The sequence below is a fragment of the Acanthochromis polyacanthus genome, chromosome 3 (genome assembly GCF_021347895.1).
Source record: "Acanthochromis polyacanthus isolate Apoly-LR-REF ecotype Palm Island chromosome 3, KAUST_Apoly_ChrSc, whole genome shotgun sequence".
In the NCBI taxonomy this organism is placed as follows: Eukaryota; Metazoa; Chordata; class Actinopteri; family Pomacentridae; genus Acanthochromis; species Acanthochromis polyacanthus.
Genome location: NC_067115.1, coordinates 45,178,473 through 45,199,926, shown reverse-complemented (window position 1 = coordinate 45,199,926; position 21,454 = coordinate 45,178,473). Strand labels below are relative to the sequence as shown.

The 21,454-nt window shown below is 38.9% G+C and overlaps 1 protein-coding gene across 1 annotated transcript in view; it reads right to left on the bottom strand.

Annotated features, from left to right (window-relative positions):
- The window catches only part of LOC110971111 (glycine receptor subunit beta-like), a 39,250-nt gene extending 18,668 nt beyond the window's left edge, over positions 1-20,582 (bottom strand). The window contains exons 1-7 of the mRNA XM_051946505.1: positions 20,283-20,582; positions 14,190-14,319; positions 11,609-11,715; positions 9,051-9,118; positions 2,705-2,931; positions 2,009-2,091; positions 1,450-1,587 (exon numbers count right to left, since the gene is read on the bottom strand). Coding sequence (XP_051802465.1) covers positions 1,450-1,587; positions 2,009-2,091; positions 2,705-2,931; positions 9,051-9,118; positions 11,609-11,715; positions 14,190-14,319; positions 20,283-20,292 — 763 coding nt within the window. The 5' untranslated portion in view covers positions 20,293-20,582. The remainder of the gene's footprint in view (positions 1-1,449; positions 1,588-2,008; positions 2,092-2,704; positions 2,932-9,050; positions 9,119-11,608; positions 11,716-14,189; positions 14,320-20,282) is intronic.
- Between the last annotated feature and the right edge of the window lie 872 nt (positions 20,583-21,454).

The following is a 21,454-nucleotide window of genomic DNA, read 5'->3' as shown; positions in this document are numbered from 1 at the left end:
ATTGAATTGAATTGAATTGAATTGAACAAGCAAACTCCATGCAGAAAGATCCCAGACCGAGGCCCAGATCTTCTAACTGCAAGGTGAAAATACTAACCATCAAGCCACTGTGCAGCTCATGTACTGTTTAACTAAAGCAATCAATTGTACGGTACAGAAGACCACTACAGGAGCATATCTAGTGTTTTCTACAAGACCACAAGAACACAGACAACACCATGCAAGAAACATGAGAAAGCACTGAGTATACAGTCTGGAGGCTCAGAGGGGAAGACATCCCATGCTGCTGCTGCTGTGCTCGCAGAGGGACGGGGCTGGAACTGAAAACCATAAATGGTCCCACTGATTTACATTAAACAACTCAAGAAATTACACTCTGACATCACGCTACACTAACTGACATCACCAAATTGTCACCCACTGCAATAATGTTTTAATAGTCTGGTAAACAACAGTGGAGGACAACAATGAAGACATATGGCACAGAGGGAAATATGTCGAGTCTTTAGATACGCAGATGGTCATTTTAATGGGGACTGAGTTTGTTCTTTTCAAAAGCTTTGTTGATAAGAAAAATAAAATATCACCTGAAGTATTTGACAACAACTGAGGTGCAATTTTAGCCCAGCTTTTTAAGAAAAATGTGAAAAATCCATACTTGTGTCAGATCAGGCTAACTCAGTCACTAATGCACAAACAACAGGTGCAATTTCTGCAGAGTGACCAGGCATGAACTAACCGTGACGTTACCCGTTGGTTTCAATGCCGAGAAAATGAAGCCCGGATTTTGCTACTTCCTGGTCGCCGTTTTGGATTTTTTGGAGCCAGTGACGTAAAAAGCGTCATCAAACAGACTGGACCGGAGAGCAACTAGGGGCAGGACCAGTCTATGGGACTGTCAATCAAGTATAGCCACGCCCCCTGGCTCCGCCAACTTTCACGATTTATTTAAAATTCAGTATTGATTTATTTTAAGATCGGCCACCTGATCTCTCATTTTGACCATGAAAACTAACAGGAAAAAATCCTGAGCTGTAGAAAATCAGTCTATCAAATTTTATTTTTTCCAAAAATGAATTGGGGTCTATGGAGAAAAAGCTTTTTGGAGCCAACTCTAGCGGACGGTGTGATATTGCAAGTTTTTGACACTTCCGGGTGGGCTTCAATTCTGGAGCCAGATGCTACGTCCATCTTTATATACAGTCTATGAGTGTGACCGATAGGTTCGTACCAGAGCATTCTTTCTCTGGTGTCCTTTGGGTTCTGGTGAGTTTGGGAAATTCCAGTTGGACAGAGACTTTGTCCAAGGTCATAACAGTGGTTGGTTGCCCAACTTTCCGAACCGTAGCTTTGGGTGTCAACATGCCACCACCACCCAGAGATACCTTATAATCTTACAGAAGCTATTTCTGTAAAGTGTAATATAAAATAAAATGATTGACTACCAACCTGTTCCTTGGTAGTACTTTGTGCAGTTTCCATATTTGATGTCCTCTTGTTTGATGTCAAACTGTGGAAGAGCAATCTCATCCATCTGAACGGGGTCAGACTGCCACATGAACACAAGATCACTGGTGGTGTAGCCGACTAAAACAGAAAAACCAACCTTGTAAATCTATACTTTTGTATTAACAGCTTTAACCACAGCAACACACTAAACTTATTTCACAGTTAATCCACTTTCAGACAGCTTGAAAGTTCAAGAACTTTAAGCTACAAAAATAATTTAGGAAATCCAGAGTGCCACTCCTTAGGGCAGATGTGTTTCCATTACTCAAAGTTTGGATTTACTATAAATTTAGCATTTGGCACATTATTTTCCAGCTCATTTCCATATTTTTCACTATGCATGGTTAATGTGTGTTTTTAAGTCATACATAAAATAGCATAATGTCAAATTAACTCCTAAAAGCTCGTTGTAAATTGCTCTCAGCGCATTTTTGATAAGCGATAAATTGAAGCAGTTCCACAGTTGGCAGGAACAAAGAAAGTGTGTGTTTGTACTCACAGCTCTCCAGCTGCATCTTACATAGTTGTGTGTCCATTGGGAAGAGTGTGAGATCCAAGGGACAAGACAGCGTCACCGACAGCCTAAACATGCAAACACACACACACACACACACACACACACACACACACACACACACACACACACACGCATGCATGCATGAGAAAACAAGCAGCCCTATTACAGCATAATGGTGAGTGAATTTTAAATGTATCTTGAATAATCTGTCTCTTAGTGGGGAACCCCTGCAGCTGTCAAAGTTCCCAGATACGTCCAAAGACAATCATCAGGTCAACATTTCATGAATATTGTTATTTGTCGCCATGGAATCTAAATGGATTTTATTTAAAATATACTTCCCAGAAAACTGCAGTTCTGCTGCACTCTGTGGCAAAATTTACCCAAATACCTTATTCAGGGGTGTCCACCATGAGGCCGAGAACCTCTAGAATCTGGAATTTTACTTTCTGATCCAAACAACTTGTCATGGTCTAGAAATGATTTTAAATTTATACTTTTACTAATTTACAATCTGCAGTTAATGTCTTCTCTGTAATTTTTACACTTTGAGGGCCGGATTGGACCCTCTGGAGGACCACTTTTGGACCACGGGCCTCATGTTGGACAGCCCTGGTCTAAACCAAACAGCTGTAGCACACCAAATGTGATTTTATTCAGAATAAACTGAGGTCGTACCTCATGCTGATCAGGACGTCTCCGTTCCTGAAGATGAACAGCAGAATGTTGTCCTGTGTGACGTCATGAAAGTTTGCGTTTTTTTCGTTGGCGAAGAAGAGGTCCGGTTTCCACAAACACTGGAACATGTTGGGATCGACAGTTAGCGCGTCGCTCTTAAAGTCGGTAGGAAGTCGTAGACGAGGGTCGTTCCATCTCTGACGAAGGAATATGTTCACTCTGTAGTCCTGAACAGAGACAGTCTGTTAATTCCCAGCACATCTTTTACTGTTTGTGTTCATTTTAATGCTTTAAGTCACTATGAATAATCGATCCTGCTTATTTTCAAAGTAACAGAGTTTACAGATCCACCTTATTTAACTGCAGCATTTTTAATTTCACGCAGCAGTTTCTCTCCAAAATCTGCCTTTGTTTTCCAACACTGCATTTTATTTCACAGACCAGCAGAGCAGATCAGTCCTGATGTCTACGTTTACATCTCAGTGGCCTCAGAAACTCAACAGGCCTTTTTATTTCTGCAAAACTTGAACGTGTCTGAAGACAGTGACAGGATTCTGCTCAAACTGCTTACAAAACAACAAAAAATAGAGAAACGACAAAAAGAACACAAAAAACACAAAATGACAAAAATGAAACAAGAACCACAAGCGAGATGAAAGGGAAACACAAGACGACAAAAACGAGAAACAAACGACAAACACGAGACGAAAGTCAGACAAAAAAAGACAAAAAACAACAAAACAAGACAAAATCTTACAAAAATGACACAGAAAATGACAAAAAATGAGACAAATGACACAAAACGATACAAAAAGAGAAAAAAATTAGACAAAAAAGTTATAAAATGACAAAAAAAACCCAAAACTATTTTAAAAAATGAGACACAAAACAACAAAAGAACAATGAACAGCTAACAGGTTAAATCCCCCATTCCTAAAAGAACTGAGCACAGTAGATTAAATAATATTGTTATATATGGATTAGCAGGAAATTTGTTCTAAACATCAAATAATCTGACCAGCATCGCAGACCCAACAGAACCAGTGGTGAAACGGTTCAGTGTGTTTTCCACCACGATGTGGAAAGTGTGACTGGTGATGAAGGTGACAAATCTGTAAGGAATGTAATGGAGCTTTTCCACCAGCACCGACTCTACTGGGTTTGTGAGGTTTTCCATCAGGACGTAGTTCCTGGTACCAGCTACTGTTTTAGTTCCTACTGGGCCGGGGTTCCCAGAGAGCTGATTGGAGCCGATAATGTGACGTCTACAGAGTGCAGGCCTCTGATTGGACAGGGAGTGATGACACACCAGAGCGACTCCTTGACCAAAACCAAACCGGACATTTAATGATGATTTAGTGATGGTGCGCATTGACGTTCATGGAACAAAATAAAAAAGCCACAGATGGAGCAGCAGGTGTACCATCATCTCCATGTCCTCCATTGTTGTGTTGCGTTTGTGTCTTTTTAATTAGATAGGTGCTCTGGATCTTATCCTGAACACCTGATTGTTCCAGTTCATCCTAACAGAGTCCTCCCCTCTCAGACTGCTGGTTTACTTTACACAGTTTTTTGAATTTTAGTGGAATACCCTGTATCCTTCCTTCAGTGGCAGACTGCTTCACCCGCGGTGTCTAAAGGAGAGATACCGCAGCTCCTTCCTTCCTGCTGCAGTCAGACTCTACAATCAAGCTCCCAGTAGTTCAGTTCACCCATTTACAAACTGTGCAATAAAAATGTAAATAATGACGCTGTGCGATTTCAATTTCAAAAAAATCTTGCTGTAGATATGGTTTCTTTCCTTTTCTTCATCTGAAGAAAATGTTCATATATATATATATATATATATATATATATATATATATATATGCACTGTGTGCTTTCCATGTGCTGCAATCTGTCTCTTATTCAATGTCCTATTGCTGCTGTACAATGGTAATTTCCCTGCTGTGGGATTAATAAAGGTTTAATTTATCTATCTATTTATCTATCTATCTGTCTGTCTGTCTGTCTGTCTGTCTGTCTGTCTGTCTGTCTATCTATCTGAATGGTCTGTACTTATGGAGCACTTTTCTACCTTGATGATAATGAAAGTCCTACTTGAGGACACTTTGACATGCGGAGAAGTTTGGGGTCAAATGTTGTCAGTGGACATCCTGTTCTACCAGCTGAGCCACAGCTTCCATGCTGAAGTAAATGTTGGGGATTTTAAAGACTGCCTGATCCTGTCATCATCACAGCAGAACAGCAGGACCCACAAAGAGTTAGGACGGTGACCTTCAAAGCAGAAGTATAAAGTTTGAAGTGCTTTACTAATGATTTTAGAAATAACATTTAAAAATATATACAATGGAAAATAATGTATAGTTCAGGAGAAGAGACAAACTTTTAGGAAGAAGAAATAATCATTAGTCAGTCTTTTGCATGTGATGTGATTAAAGTATTTGTAAGTAAATACAGACATATTTTAAATAAAATCAGAACAAAGTGCAACGTCAAAGGATTCTTTCTGTCTAAAAGTCATTGATTGATGCTCCAACCAATCCCAGTCTCTTAAAGTCAGCATGTTAGACAGAATTATGAGCCACAGACGGTTCAAAATTATTGTCGCTTTCTATCCTTGAAAAACAAAAAAGCATAGGATTAAAAATAGATCATAGTTCTCCACTGAAGTTTGTATTTTGTTAAAGCCTGGACTCCAGCGAGGCAAACAGATGAAGCAGCCCACTGGCTAGCTAACACTCACACAAAATAAAAAAAATCTTCTATTCCCTCACAAACCTGCAAGCAGCAAGCTCAAGTTACAATAAATGCTCTGTTTCTATGCCCACATTTATCCACTACATTTAATGACTGATGTGATGTTTCATCACAAAAAAAGACCATGGCTCAGCTCCCCAAAGAAACCGGGTCTGAAGTAGTAAAAATATAAAACCATGGATGCATTCCAACATCCATCCCATCATGCTGCTGGAACATAGTATATCTCCTCATACACAGTGTACCATAAATCCCTGGATGTCCCACTACGTCTGATGAATTAGTTTTTTCTGGCCACTCTGACCTTCAGTCCTCTGCATATTTACGTCACGCATGTCAAAATGTACAAAAAAGCCGAAGAGAGCAAAAAAACAGATGACGGCTCAGTTTTCTCTACAGGCGGCAACAGAGACATCTGAACCCTGTAAACCCACTGCTGCACAGATACAACATCAGTTTTACTTTTTAAAAGTATGTGTAGATATATATATATATATATATATATATATACATATATATATATATATATATATATATATTCCTTCATCCTCCAAGAACTGCATGAGTTCTCCTACCACATAAGACTGGGTATTGTCGTGCACCAGAAGGAATCCAGGACCACTGCACCAATGTAGGGTCTGACAATGGGTCAAAGGATTTCATCCTGATACCTAAAGGCAGTCAGAATGCCATTGTCCAGCCTGTAGAGGTCTGTGCGTCCCTCCATGGATATGCCTCCCCACACCATCACTGACCCACCACCAAACCGGTCATGCTGAACAATGTTACAGGCAGCATAACGTTCTCCACGGCTTCTCCAGACCCTTTCATGTCTGTCACATGCGCTCAGGGTGAACCTGCTCTCATCTGTGAAAAGCACAGGGCACCAGTGGTGGATCTGCAAATTCCTGTGTTCTATGGCAAATGCCAGCCGAGCTCCACGGTGCCAGTCAGCGAGCACAGCGGGCACTAGAGGACGCTGGGCCCTCAGACCACTCTCATTACATCTCTTTCTGATTGTTTCATCAGGGTAGTGTCTACAGATACGGACCCGTACCCCAAGCCTGTGGCCTACGGATACGGCATTTTCCCTTCTCATAAATATTAATGAGCCGTACATAAATATTAATGAGCCGGCTGATGAACGCGCTTCGTGATTGGCTGGTAATCCGACGGACATGAATGTTAATGAGCCGGCTACGCTGATGAAGGCACTTCCGTGATTCGAGGTGACTCTGCGTGCGAAGCCTGTCATGTCAGTCATCTTTGTGTATTAACAGTGTATTAAAGTCCATTCATTCCATATCAAGTTCCAACAAAGTTACAAGAAATATTTTACAATCAGTGTGCTGGAGTCATCGTTGTCTGTGGAAAAGTCCAATATCACTATCTGACTTTTTCACGGACAGCGATTTGGGGGTTGAAATCAGCACTACAATTAAAAATAACAAAACTTTTTATTCACGTGGCCCTGTTCTAATAAAGCACAAACAGCAAACAAAACAAATGGCGGAACTAACAGCCAGCAAACTACAAGTATTTTTTTATCTTCAAAAGTAGCGACAGACTATTACATATTAACAACTTAAACAAAACCCTGACGTATTTTCTACGTCTGTCAACACAGACACTGTCACAGTCACTTTAATGTTAGCGGACTCTGTTGAATGGCTAAGTTACATAACCACAAACAAATCTCACAATATCACAGTAAATCGAGTTTGTGGGTTTTTTTTTAATTCATGCCGAATTAAAGAGCTGCTCCTCACCATTCACGAGTGTTTGTTTCATATTCGACATCCTTAACTTTATCTTGTAAATTAGCGTCCGAAATTAAATGGGAACATTTGCAATGGAGTTCGTCAGCCGCTTCCACCACTGAACGCGGTAAACTAATTAATAGGAACTGGACTTCAAACAGTTTAGACACGGCGTCTAAAAGCGTAAAAACTACATTGTCTAAAGTGTGAGAGGAGACGGTGTATTTTTGGTTAAATTATACAATGTTCGCCGTCAAAGTCATTCATATAAACTGCCTGTAATGTGCAGCAAATAGTAGTTAACCGGCGCCAGCTCTTCAGTGACCTTAACGGTCCGTACCTCTAGTACAGATGCTATGAGTACGGGTCCGTACCTGTAGCATCAACCTAAAATCCTTGATTATGCGAATAAATATGCGGTGTTGTTATGCCATTTTATGCGGGGAAATTGTGGAAAGTTGCAAAGTATGTGAATAGTTGTGAAATATGCAAAAAGATGCGAAGTATGTAAGAACTGGGGAAAAAAGGTGATTCTTCTCCTACATCCTGTTACTAGGCTACCACTGACAGTGTTGCCAACTTAGCGACTTTTTTTTGTCAAAAGCGACTAGCCACAAATCTTGTGACTTTTTTCTGCGGCTTTGGAGACTTTGACAGGAAAACTCGGATCATTCTGCAGTTACTGTCCTCAACAAGCAGCAGGTGCTGCTGTGAGCTTCTCCCCCTCCCAGAGCACAGGCTGTCAGTCCAGTAAGCCGGCAGCAGACCCAGTGTCTCATTAGAGGACACATCACTCCGCGGCCAGACGGCAGATGAATCACACATGCACAAAGTCACTACAGATCCCATCCAGACTTACAGAGCGGAATATAAATGAAAATGTTTCTTCACTGTCATACTAAAATAAACCACAGCATTTAGCCTCTAGTTCAAAAACATATTTTGGGTGTTTTATACTCACTTTTTGGTCTCTTCCACAACGTTATTCCTCTCTCCTACAACGTTGATTACAATTACATGCAAACTGGGAAATATGCAAATTAGGTGATGACGTCATTTAGTATGGTGCCATAATTGGGTCAAAAGTAAGGCGCACGTAACTCTCTCTCGCGCGCGTTATGTGTGCGTGACTTTTGACCCAATTATGGCACCATATTTAGCGACTTCTAGCGACTTTTAGGACAGCCAACAGCTACTTTCCTTACTGAGGAGTTGGCAACACTGACCACTGAATGAAAAAGAGCAATATAAAGATGGAGAAGTGCTGCAACACGGTTGATTTTCTTCGGTGCTCCAGAACGATGTTGCACAGGGTGCAAAAAAGTTTTGCCCGGTCTCTGGCTGAAATATTCATAGGTAAATGTGATCTTTGAGCATTCGCCGTTCTTGTTTTTCGTCTCTGAGCGCCGCGCTCCGGATCAGCTCGTGCTTCTAGTGTTTGTGTGTGAATGCGTGAACTGATGACGTCAGGCCGGGCGTCACATAAAAACTCACTCACAACTCCATTTATATCAGTTATAGTTTTCTCATTTTAAATTGTGAAATCAAGCGGACCCGCATATTTCTCTTTTTTTTGTGGAAATGTGAGATTCTTGCAGGAATTATGCACTGCTTTGCGGGGATTATGTGGCCTTTTGGGAAATAACTGACCCCCGCATAATCAGCAGCATTTTGGTGATTAATGCGGGAATTCATGCGATCCCATAATCACGTTTTTCTGGAGGGTCTAATATATATATATATATATATATATATATGTGTGTGTGTGTGTGTGTGTGTGTGTGTGTGTGTGTGTGTGTGTGTGTGTGTGTGTGTGTGTGTGTCACCATGGTGGTTTCCTGAATGGATCCAAAGCTGTTGATGAAGATGTTCACCTTGGACTCCACTGGGATTCCTGAAACACAGAAACAGCCAGAAGACACCATGACAGTGGATGAGTTGTTGCACATGTGTGGGAAACCACCTTGTTTTGGACTTTTTTTTTTTTTTTTTTTGGGGGGGGGGGGGGACAAAAACAAACAACAAAAACAAGACAAAATACTACAAAAATGAGACACAGAATGACAAAAGAACAATGATTTAAAACAAAAAAGGGCAAAAATCCACAAAAAGATTACAAAATATTACAAAAATGAAACACAAAATGACAAAAACAAGAAATAAAATGACAAAACATGAGACAAACAAAAAAGTCTGACAAAAAAGACAAAATTTTACAGAAACAAGACACAAAACAAAAAAGGCAAGAAACAAAGCAACAAGAAACAGACAAACGACAGAAGCGAGACAAAAGGAAACACAAAACGACTAAAACAAGAAACAAAACGACCAAAACACGAGACAAACAACAAAAGTCAAAATACAAAAAATATGACTAATGTGACACAAAACGACAAAAGCACGAAACGAAACAAATAAAAGAGACAAAAAAAACACAAAGCGACAAAAATGACACAAAACAGCAAATAAGGAAAAACAGAAAGTGAAAAAAATAAGACAAAAAACACAAGAAAGACAAAAATGAAACACAAAATGACAAAATCATGGGACAAACGACAAAAGTCAGACAAAAAAAAGACAAAATGTTACAAAAATGAGACATAAAATGACAAAAGAACAATGATTTATCAGAGCGGACCGATTCGATTAGTTTCTATGGGACAGTTTGGAGTTCAGCAGCTCCCGGTGTGACGAATGAATGTACTAGAAATAAGATAAGATAAGACTTTATTGATCTCACAAAGGAGAAATTTACTGTTACAGGGCTCTTAGTAACAAAAAAACAGAGGAGTGCAAAAAGTCACGAAAGTCACAAAATAATGACTTAAACCTACATTTTTTTTTTAATGAGACTAAATCAGTTTAAATGGTAACCAAACATTTAGCTAATAGGAAAAGAAAATGTGTTTTTTAATATGATGATGATGTGTGTGTGTGTGTGTGTGTGTGTGTGTGTGTGTGTGTGTGTGTGTGTGTGTGTGTGTGTGTGTGTGTGTGTGTGTGTGTGTGTGTGAGAGAGAGAGAGAGAGAGATAGAGATAGAAGGACATCTGGTTGTAGCTGGAAGCGTCACAGATCAAATCAACCAAACACTCTCTCCATGTTCCTACATTTTACATCCACTATCCTCATCTGCTTTGGTTCTCTTCCTCTTATCAGTCCTCCCCAAAAACAAAGCTCAATTTCAATAATATTTCAATAACATTGGCTTTTCTTTTGTCCGTTTAGGCAGAAGAACTCTCTCTTGAAACTGTGGAGGAATTATATTGCTGTTGTTAAACACGTAGCTGCTGATCATTTGAATGAAGCTGCCTAAAATAACCACAAAAAGACCTCAAATGATAGAAAATCTATTGAAAATGACCAAAAAGGTAACAAAATCAGCACAAAGACACAGAAAACAACCATAAAAAGGCACAACGTGACCACAAAAATGCAAAAAAAATGGCCAAAAACGACAGAAAATGACCAAAAAATGACACAAAATGACCACAGACAAACACAAAATGACTCAGTGAGACAGATAATTATCATATAAAGACACAAAATGATGAAAGACACACAAAATATCTGCAAGAATAACTTGCAAAATGACCACAAAAACACCTAAGATGGAAAAGAAAGAAATGTCTGTCATGATTATCTGAACTTAATAAAAAGAACACAATCCAAACTATTTGTGAATCAGCTCATTTTATTATTGTTTAGCTCATTAGAAGGTTGGTCTTAAATTCAGACGTTATTTAGTGAATATTTTAGTGATATCCAGTCATTCTTATTAATAAGTGGTTGTTTCCATTATAAATAATGATGGAATTTGTGAAGACATGATCATAATGAACATAATGGACAATTTTCTTGTCATTTTCAACAAGTTTTATGCCAGACTGGATCTTTTCTCATCATTTTGGATCATTTTTGTGTCTTTGGGATGATTTTAGAGTTATTTCGGACAAATTTCATGTCATTCTGGACAAATTTTCTGTAATTATGGATCATTTTCCAGTCATTTTGGACAAGTTTTGAGTCATTTTCAACAAGTTTTATGTCAGCTTGGATTGTTTCTCGTAATTTTGGATCATTTTTATGTCTTTTGGATACGTTTTGAGTCATTTAGGACAAATTTCAAGTTATATTGCAAGATAAGTGGACTTCAGAGGTCCCTCAGTTATAGATTGACCCAGCTGGCAAAGGGTGAGGATATAACTTCTTAAATTGACAAATGATTAGATTAGAGTCACATATTCCACTTTCAAAAACAGAAGTCTACCTATCCACTAAAATCACCAGCCAGACTTTAAAAACCCATCAGTTTTAAAGCCTGATGAACAAACTTAAATGAAATCTTTGATCCTGTGTGGCGTTTGTATAAAGTGGAGCGTTACCTTGGAAGTTCGGCCGTATTCTCGGGTCATAGCTGACCATCAGACGGTTCAAAATGTTGGAGGTAGAGTTAGCAGGAACCTGGGCCAAATCCTCTGGTGATAGCTGGCTGTAAATAGAAAAATATCGGCAAATGAAGAAAATGATGGATGACAATAGTTCTTAACCAGCTCCTGTGCTGTTTTGTTCCAGGTGACACGTTTTCAAACAACACCTACTGACCAATCACATCTCCTGGAAAACAGCGTCAGTATCTCCAGATCATCCCGACGTTTGCAACGGTTTTTAGAGCCGCACTTTCAAAAGCCGTTCCATTGTTCTCCATCCCTTTGTTCAGCAGTAATCCTAAAACAGATGCTGAGGAAGCAGTAAAGCTTTGGACTTGCTGACTTTTGTTCTTTGCTCACTTCCAGGATCGTTTCAAACTGCCAGGGACAACCTTGTGTTGCATAAGGAAACCTAAACTCAGTCATTTAAAACCTACAACTAAGAAACTTACACAGAATAAAAACTATGGACAGATCGAGACATTAATGAGCCGATAAACCCACATTCATCGCGTCTGTCATTTAAGCTTTTCTTCGTGGCTTTTTGAACGCATCAACACAACCAGACAGCTGTGCCGTTTCCAGCATGTATTGTTAATCAGAATTATCAGAATGACTTAGATTAATCCTCCAGGTCACTGCATGTGCAGTCAACCGGACAATTGTAGATCAGCCTACATCATTTATATGTCTGTATATTTAATGTTTTAATAGGTACTTTTTGTACTTTTTGGGCTGCTTAGTGGCGTAGTGGTTAGCACTTTCGCCTTGCATGCGTGGGTTTTCTCCGGGTACTCCGGCTTCCTCCCACAGTCCAAAAACATGCTGAGGTTAATTGGTTACTCTAAATTGTCCGTAGGTGTGAATGTGAGTGTGATTGTGTGTCTGTATATGTAGCCCTGTGACAGACTGGTGACCTGTCCAGGGTGTCCCCTGCCTTCACCAGAGTCAGCTGGGATAGACTCCAGCACCCCCCATGACCCTAATGAGGATAAAGCGGTGTATATAGAGGATGGATGGATGGATGGATGGATGGATGGATGGATGGATGGATGGATGGGTACTTTTTTGTTTCAGATCTCCTGGCTGTTTTTCTGCTTTTTTTTTTTTTTTTTTTTTAGCTTTCTGTGGAGTACAGATATTATACAGAATATATCCCCTTTGTGCCCCATGAGTCATGTCCTTTTCCACAGTGTAAGCTGATCCATTCCAATCCCTCAGTGTCTGGAATAACATCCCCATCATCCAAGCATGATATCCCAATTTTCCTAACTGGAATTCTGAATGGAGGCTGGTTTTAATCCTTTGGGAATCAAGAGAAAGAAAGACCTGATTGCCTCTACAGGCAGCCAAAAAAATCACTGCAACTGGTCAATGTGCGCGCCTGTCCTACATTTCTGCCCTCCGATTGGTTCCCTTGTCCCGACCAGCTGTGTCCTCCTCTACCTACAGCAAACTCAGTCATCCCAATGCAGAGCAAGTCACCTGCACTGGAGACTTGGTGATGGTTCGCAGTCCAAAACGTCATTACTACCAACACAATTCTTGAGGAAACCCTACAGAACTGCTCTTCTAAGAAAAAAGATTTGAACAATAATTTAAAAAAAGAAGGTAACCAGGAAATGGTGCCATCAGAGCCAGATGAAAAAGGAATTGAACAGGATTGTTGAACTACTCCAGTTAGTTTTGCTCTTGGTCTTTTTCCGTTGTTTTTATCCTGATTGTTAACCCATTGTCTCTTGTGCCTCAGTTCTCCACCAACCTTCTCCCCCTGGATTCCACCTCCACCTTCAGCCCAACAACCGCTGCCAACCTGGTTTTCTCCAGACTCAGTCTGGATCACCACCTCCACCACAGTTCGCCTGCCCAACTCCCAAAATGAATTTTTGGAAGAGCTAATCGTGCTCAAAGTCTCAAAGAACTTCGTCTCAAGTGTGGTGACTACATGTTTCATCTACAAAATGCTAGGCGTGAGTAACATCGCAAGACTTAACAAAAAAGCTTCTCAGAGTCATATAGTATACTGAATCGGCAGTCAGACATCATTTTGGTGGTTTTTACCATTTACAGACGCTGTACTTCAGTTAATTGCTTTTAAAGAAGTAATCAGGTCTTCAACAGAATCCACCATTCACTCAAAACAGCCACTAATTATGCATCATTTTAAGTCTTCATACAATTTAAATGAGTAAGTAGGCCATTTATTGAACTGTTTCTGGCATTTCTTTGAGGTTGCTGCTTGGGTTTATGCACAGATGTTGATGCTTCACGCTCTACAAGCTTCAGCAGACGTCTCTTTAAGCCTTCAACCTCCAACCCGAAGCTGTTCTTTACTTCTGTGTTCTACACTGTAAGACATTTCATGCTATTTTAACGTGCATTTCTAAGTTCACCTGCACCCTTAATCATTATTGTGCAAAACTGCATATGTATCTGAAAAAATCTGCATCGTTTGACATCGTGGTGAACAGAAAGATGAAGATCACATCAACAGTAAGAAAATTACATACATGGAGAAAATAGTACTTTTACTCACGATGGGCAGACGACTTGCTTTCCTTTCTTTCCCTTCTTTGTGGATTTTCCTTCTTTGCCTGCGGTGAGTTGCCAATAACAGAGAACAAACAGAAGCAGAATCACTGGCCTCAGTCCAGCAGCCATGGTGCCTGAAACAGAGGTAAGAATGCGCTTTCTGTAATGCAAAACTCAACAATACTGGAGCAACCTTAGATTTGATTACTTTTAGGATGTCATTTGAATTTTTTCTGCAACTAGCAATGACTATAGAGACTTTTTGGACAAAATTCAGTCAGGTCTTTGTAATATTTAGCCATGTTCAGTTAAAGTGATGACATTCAGACATTGGTTCCGTTCATGTTCTTGTTCCTCACAGCTTCATTCAGACAGCACCGCAGTAATGGAGAGAGCCGTGGTACTGGCATGATATTGATAACACATGAGGTTGGACAGTAAATCAAGAGATGAATAGTACACAATAACACAATGAAAAGCAAAAGACTAGATCTAAACTCACAGCAAGATCATCAAACTGGCCAAATACTTAAAAAACAAGTTTATTGATAGTTTTCAAAACAGTAAAAAAAAAATCTGCATGTGTGGTCACAATCTCCCTACATCTTTATAAAGTTTTAGTTCGCTAACATGAAATTTCTCCTGAATGACTCGAAAAATATCCTAAAGACACAAAAATGATCTGAAATGATAATAAAAGAGCCAAGATGATATAAAATTTGTTGAAAATGACAAGAAAATAGTCTGAAATGACATGAAATTTGTCTTAAATGACACGAAAATTATCCCAAAGACACAGAAAATGATCCAAAATGACAAGAAACAATCCAAACTGACATAAAACGTCTTGAAAATGACTTGCAAATTGTCCAAAGAGACTTGAAAATGATCCATAAATTTAAAAAAAAATAGTCCAGAATGACGTAAAATTTGTCCTTAATGACTCGAAAATTACCCCAAAGACGCAAAAAAAAAAAGATCCAAAATGACGAGACATGCACTCTAGCATGTCTTTAATACTCAGATCAGCATCTCCAAAGCAACAGACTTCTGAGCATTTATGCACAACACAGGAGCAGCAGCTTCATTTATTACTTAGAATTATAAATCATCCATGATATGACACATAAACCAGCACCTTCCAGCTGTGAAGCAACACTGCTAACTACCGCACCAACTAACTAATTACAATTACAACTAATTACAATGAAGACAGAAGATGTTCTCATCCTCTTCTAATGTTCTCATCAGGTTCTAATGTTCTTGTCATGTTCTAATGTGCTTGTCATGTTCTAAGGTTCTCATCCTGTTCTAATGTTCTCATCCTGTTCTAATGTTCTCATCCTGTTCTAATGTTCTCATCATGTTCTAATGTTCTAATCATGTTCTAAAGTTCTTGTCATGTTCTAATGTTCTCATCATGCTCTTGTCCTGGTCGAATGTTCTTGTCATGTTCTAATGATGTTGTCATGTTATAATGTTCTTGTCAGGTTCTAATGTTCTCATCATGCTCTGATGTTCTCATCTTGTTCTAATGTTCTCGTCATGTTCTAATGTTCTCATCATCTTCTAATGTTCTCATCATGTTCTAATGTTCTCATCACGTTGTAATGTTCTCATCATGTTCTAATGTTCTCATCACGTTGTAATGTTCTCATCATGTTCTCATGTTGTCATCACATTCTAATATTGTCATGATATTCTTATATTCTCATTGTGTGCTAATGTTCTCATTGTGTTCTAATACTGACATCATCTTCTAATGTTCTCATCATGTTCTAATGTTGTCATCACATTCTAATATTGTCATGATGTTCTTATATTCTCATTGTGTTCTAATGTTCTCATCATGTTCTAACCCTCTCATCCTGTTGTCTCTATTTTGCTTGCATTTGTTGCTTCTCTCCTTCCTCTCCTTTCTGTCCTGTCGTTGCTGCTGGGTGTGTTATTCCTCCTGGCTAGCTGCCACCTGCACTCTATAAACTAATGGATCACAGGAGGCCCTGCTTCAGAGAACCTCATTGGTAGATTTCTTTTCTTTTCATTCCTTACCTCAGGCTGGTGATGCATATTTATCCTCTGTTTTGTGACTACCTGACTTCTCGCATGCCTGAACCAAGACAAAATTCCATTTCAGACAGCACACTTCATCAGATGTAACCCTGATTTGGGAATGACATGTATCTGTGTTTGTACCAGAACAAGTTAAGAAACCAGGACAGTCCCTGAGATCACATCCCAAACTGGAATGAAACGGACTACATGGTTCACTCTGGTGGGAAAAATTCACCTCGATGGAACTAACAGGGAGCATGAGGCAGAAACAGTTTGGACAATTTGATGCTTTGAAGAACAGCAGCATGTACACGGGATGACCCTGAAGTCTAGGGTACTACAGCTATGCGTTCCAGACAAAGATGTGCATGGCATCCTCATGAAGTTTGACAGTGAATGTGCTGGCAAACAGGCCTTTGCTGACAGTCAATATAAGCACTCCTACCCTGCATCAGTACCTATCAAAAGGCAACACATACAGTTGTTCAGTGGAAGGAGCAGATGATCTGTGGAGGCAAAACAAAGTCAGTTTCCACACTCCATTCATAAGGTCCAAGGAAAGACTCCGGATCAGATCGTTGTCTCCATGCAAGGAAATATAAATTTGATTCTAGGCCAAAAACCTGAATGGTCTGTTTTTCCTTGGCTTTGATCCAAGTGCCATCCAGGTAAACCCATCTGTACCCACGGGAATGAAGCAACTCTGGCAAGAGTGTGCATCAAATACCCAACTAAATGATGTACCAACTACTTCAACATCTGGTTCCTCAACATTAGATCTTACTTGGAACACCAACAAGACCTGAAAACAGACGAGACAATCTTTCATGTCTTCTGTTTAGTGAAAACATTCTTGACGACACAGCAGCAGGTTGATTCCATCCTACCCTTCTCTAAAACCTTAATGGTAAAGCTGCCTGTCACCGTAGGGCGAGGAGGTGGTGTGATGATTGCTGGAGAGGACATCCCTCCTCAACTCATGAACCTGACAGCCAACCAGCTGGAATACACAGGTGTAGGAGTCATGAAATATGGATTAGAGTTGCTCTCTACAGGCCACCATCTTTGACTACACCAGCATTCATTTCCAGCCTGCAAAGCCTCATGAAATCCCTACTGACAGATGTCCTGGCCATCGTCATGTGGGAAAGCAGAGAGGACAAGGTTCATTTTACTGTTATGGGACTAAAGTAAAGATAATCCGATATTTTAACGTGTTACAGCTGTGCAATAGGCAGATTTTAACCTGTAAATATCAGCCGCATGCTATTTTTCAAACTCTCCACAGCTTAAGGAAGCTTAGCTTCTCCGCCTAGCTAACAGTAGCTCGTTCTACGATAGCGTCGCTAGCAATGTAGGAAATTCCTGCTGTCAAACTGATTTCAAAATAATTGCAATATCAGAAACATATATTAATACGGATAAATAAATAGACTGAAATGGATGGATATGAATTTAACTGTATAAACAGAATAAACAAGAGTGGGGGAGGAGTGGCTTTGGACAATAAGGTAATATAAACTATGACGACTGTTATTGACAGCTTATTGGAACGTGTAACTGTTGAAATCTGTAAAGAAATAAGAAAAATGTGATATGAAGCTGTATATATAGAGCACCAGGATCCCATATTGAAGCATTTAAGGACTGGATGGAAGAAATGCTTTCAAAAGTGAATCAAAAATGAATGCGTTAAAGGACGACTTAATAGCACTAAACTGGGAAACGGTATATAAAGAAAAAGATCTAGACAATGCATATAATACCTTCTCTTAAGAATATTCACATCATTATGATAAAACTGTCCAATAAAACGATATAGCAGAAAACAAAAGCACAATCTTGACAGATGAACACCCACTTGAGTAGAGTTTTTGCTAACCACCTCCGAAGAGGATCTAAAACAGTTCAGTCATTCCTATTAATGGAGTGATTTAAATACAAGCAGAAAGATGATGTAACTATATAATTACACCAATCTCGTCAGTGCCAGTGACTAATATGATTACTTTCCAAGCCTAGTCGAACTAGTCTGAGTGGCTGATAATAGTCTGACAGATTAGTAAGTTCACGATCATTCAAGAAAGACCTCCATGTCATCTCAATCGACCATGAAGAGCAGAACTTCGTCTAGACCAAGATGATCAAAATATTTAATATTTTCTGGTTTCCAGATATTGGATTATGCATCAATTGCCAGTATTTAATAATGTTGATTATTTATTTATTGGTTTCAGTTTGTAAATAATGTATATATTGAGCGATAATGCATGAAATTTACTTTGGTGCTTGATGGTTACTGCATGCCTATAATATGTGTTTCCTTCTTTGTGTTGTGTATGAAATAACAAGATATCAACTATGAATATATCTTTTGTATTGAGGTTTTTTATTATTTATCTTGAATCCATTTGGCAGCTATTTACATATACACATTCTACCTCAGTAATCTCAGTAATCTTGTTGTAATACGCAACTTATTTATTTATTTCTAATTAATACAGCACTTATATTTATTATTATTTATAAAGCACGACAGAAACACCTAATATAGAAATTAATCAGGTTAGTTCTCATTTAAAAGAACCTCTTTTTTTTATTTCCTCTACCCTATCTCCATTTTAACCCTAACCCAATCCTTTTCCCTAACCTTAACCTCCCCCCACCCCCTTTTTTCCCCATGTGTATGTGGTTTATCCGGTTCCAGATTATTTTCCTAACCGACTGACTATGTTTTGATAAATATTCTGATCCGCAACCATTCCATTAGTCTTGTTTTTAGTACAACAAGTACAATGCATATCTTTCAAAAAATAGATTGTAGGTTCATATATCGCTCTTGTCATTCTCAGCAATACACTTTCAATCGCAAGAAATTTTAAGTGGAACAAACTTAATACACAGATCAATACATTTTGGAGCACCCCCCCCCCCCCCCCCTTTTTTTTTAAACTGTCTCTTATTCAAATAACAAAACAGAGAAACCAGCTATATAGGTAGACCTGAGCCGTTTAGAAAGTATGTACTTTTAGTCATACTAAAATGTCCCCTAGCCTAACTCTAATTTTTTGTAATTTTGATCATAAATCACTGTTCTTTGTCATTTTGTGTCTCATTTATGGAATAATTTGTGTTACTTTTGTCGTTTGTTTCGTGTTTTTGGCATTTCATTTTTCGCTTTTGTCGTTTTGTGTCTCATTTTTGACAAATTTTGTCTATTTTTCTAGTTTTGATCATAAATCATTGTTTTTTTGTAATTTTGTGTCTCATTTTTGGAATATTTTGTCTCATTTATGTTGTTTTTTTTCTTCTTGTGCCGGACTTTTTCGTTAGTCTTGTATTTTTGCAGTTTTTGTTGTGTCGTTTGTGTATTTTTTGTCACTTGATTTCTCGCTTATGTCGATTCGTGTCCCCTTTTTGTAATATTTTGTCTAGTTTATATTGTTTTTTGTCTGACTTTTGTAATTTGTCTCATGTTTTTGTTATTTTATGCCTCATTTTTGTAATATTTTGTCATTTTTTTGTCGTTTGTCTCATGCTTTTGTCGTTTCGTTTCTCGCCTTTGTCATTTTTTGTCTCATTGTTGTAATATTTTGCCTTGTTTTTGTCTTTTGTTGTCGTTTTGATCATCAACTATTGGTCTTTTGTCATTTTCGTAATATTTTATCTACCCTTGAAGTTAGCTCAGAAGCAGAGTCGTTCAGTGTCGGTGGGGAGTACAGAGTGCTGGAGGGGAGGGGGATGGGGGGATACTGCGGCGCTAGACTACTACACTGTCGGGATACGATGACACAGCTGGGTGACGCACGCACGCACACACACACACACACACACACACACACACTCACACACACACTCTCACTGCAGGAAATCTGTCACAGTTCAATTTCAAATTCAAGTCACTTCCACCACAGTGGAGCTAAACAGCCTCTCAGTAAGTCTGTTCACAAGGACAGCACCAGAACTCCCTTTTTCTGCCTCAAATGCACATCATGCCCCCCAACAGCTGCAGAAAACAACATTTCATCCATGTGATTCTTACCTCTGATCATCAGTTCTGCTGCATCCTGGAGACTGGAGTCGCTGCCTTGATGCTGCCTCGGCTGCAGCCTGACTACATGTCCTCCTCGTCCTCCTCCCTCTCTCTCTCTCTCTATGCCGAGCTGTCCGGTGTGTGTTCCTTTGTCTGCTCTGCTCTTCTACTCTGTTCCAAGTTCCTCTCCGGCTGCCAGCCTGGGGGGAAGCAGAGCTGCACTGTTCCTGACTCACAGCTCGTTAATAGGCTGCTTTTACTGACGACGTTACAGAGACGGGCTCAAATAAGGACTGGATGTTTCTATTCTGGTTAGAGAGAAGGCTTTTACCAGGATGACATTTAATGAACTGTTTTTTAACAAAACATCATGAACAACCTGGAATTTCATCAGCATTCATCCTCAGTTTATCATTTCCACATCACAACTTCCAGATCACAGAGTGTCTACAAAGGAACACAACATTTAGTCACCTGGACCTGAACCATGGAGGATTTACTGGAGGATCACAACCACAGAAGAAGACAAAAAAACAAGAATAATAGGTAATAGAATATTCTGATATTAAGCTCGACTGTAGACAGGTATTTTGCAAACACTGTGAACACACACACACTAATATATGTTAGAGAAGCAGATAATGGCAGTAAAGTCAATTATTTTAATAATTTGAAGAGACAATATATGATTACGCTATGTATACATATATAAACAAAATACTGACTAATGAACACATTTCTATATAAAACAATAGACAGAAGTTATATATCAGAGAAAATGAATATATATAAATCATAGATGGGGTATCAACATCATTCACATATATATATGTAAAAGTTATACATCAGAGAAAATCATACTACATATATAAATCATGTATGGAGTATCAATATAATCAATATATCAGAAAACTGACTAATGTGTTCATTAGTCAGTATTTTGTTTATGTATGTATATACACACGTGGACAAAATTGTTGGTCCCCCTCAGTTAAAGAAGGAAAAACCCACAATTCTCACTGAAATCACTTGAAACTCACAAAAGTAACAATAAATAAAAATTTATTGAAAATTAAATAATCAAAATCAGCCATCACTTTTGAATTGTTGATTAACATAATTATTTAAAAAAACAAACTAATGAAATAGGGCTGGACAAAAATGATGGTACCCATAACTTA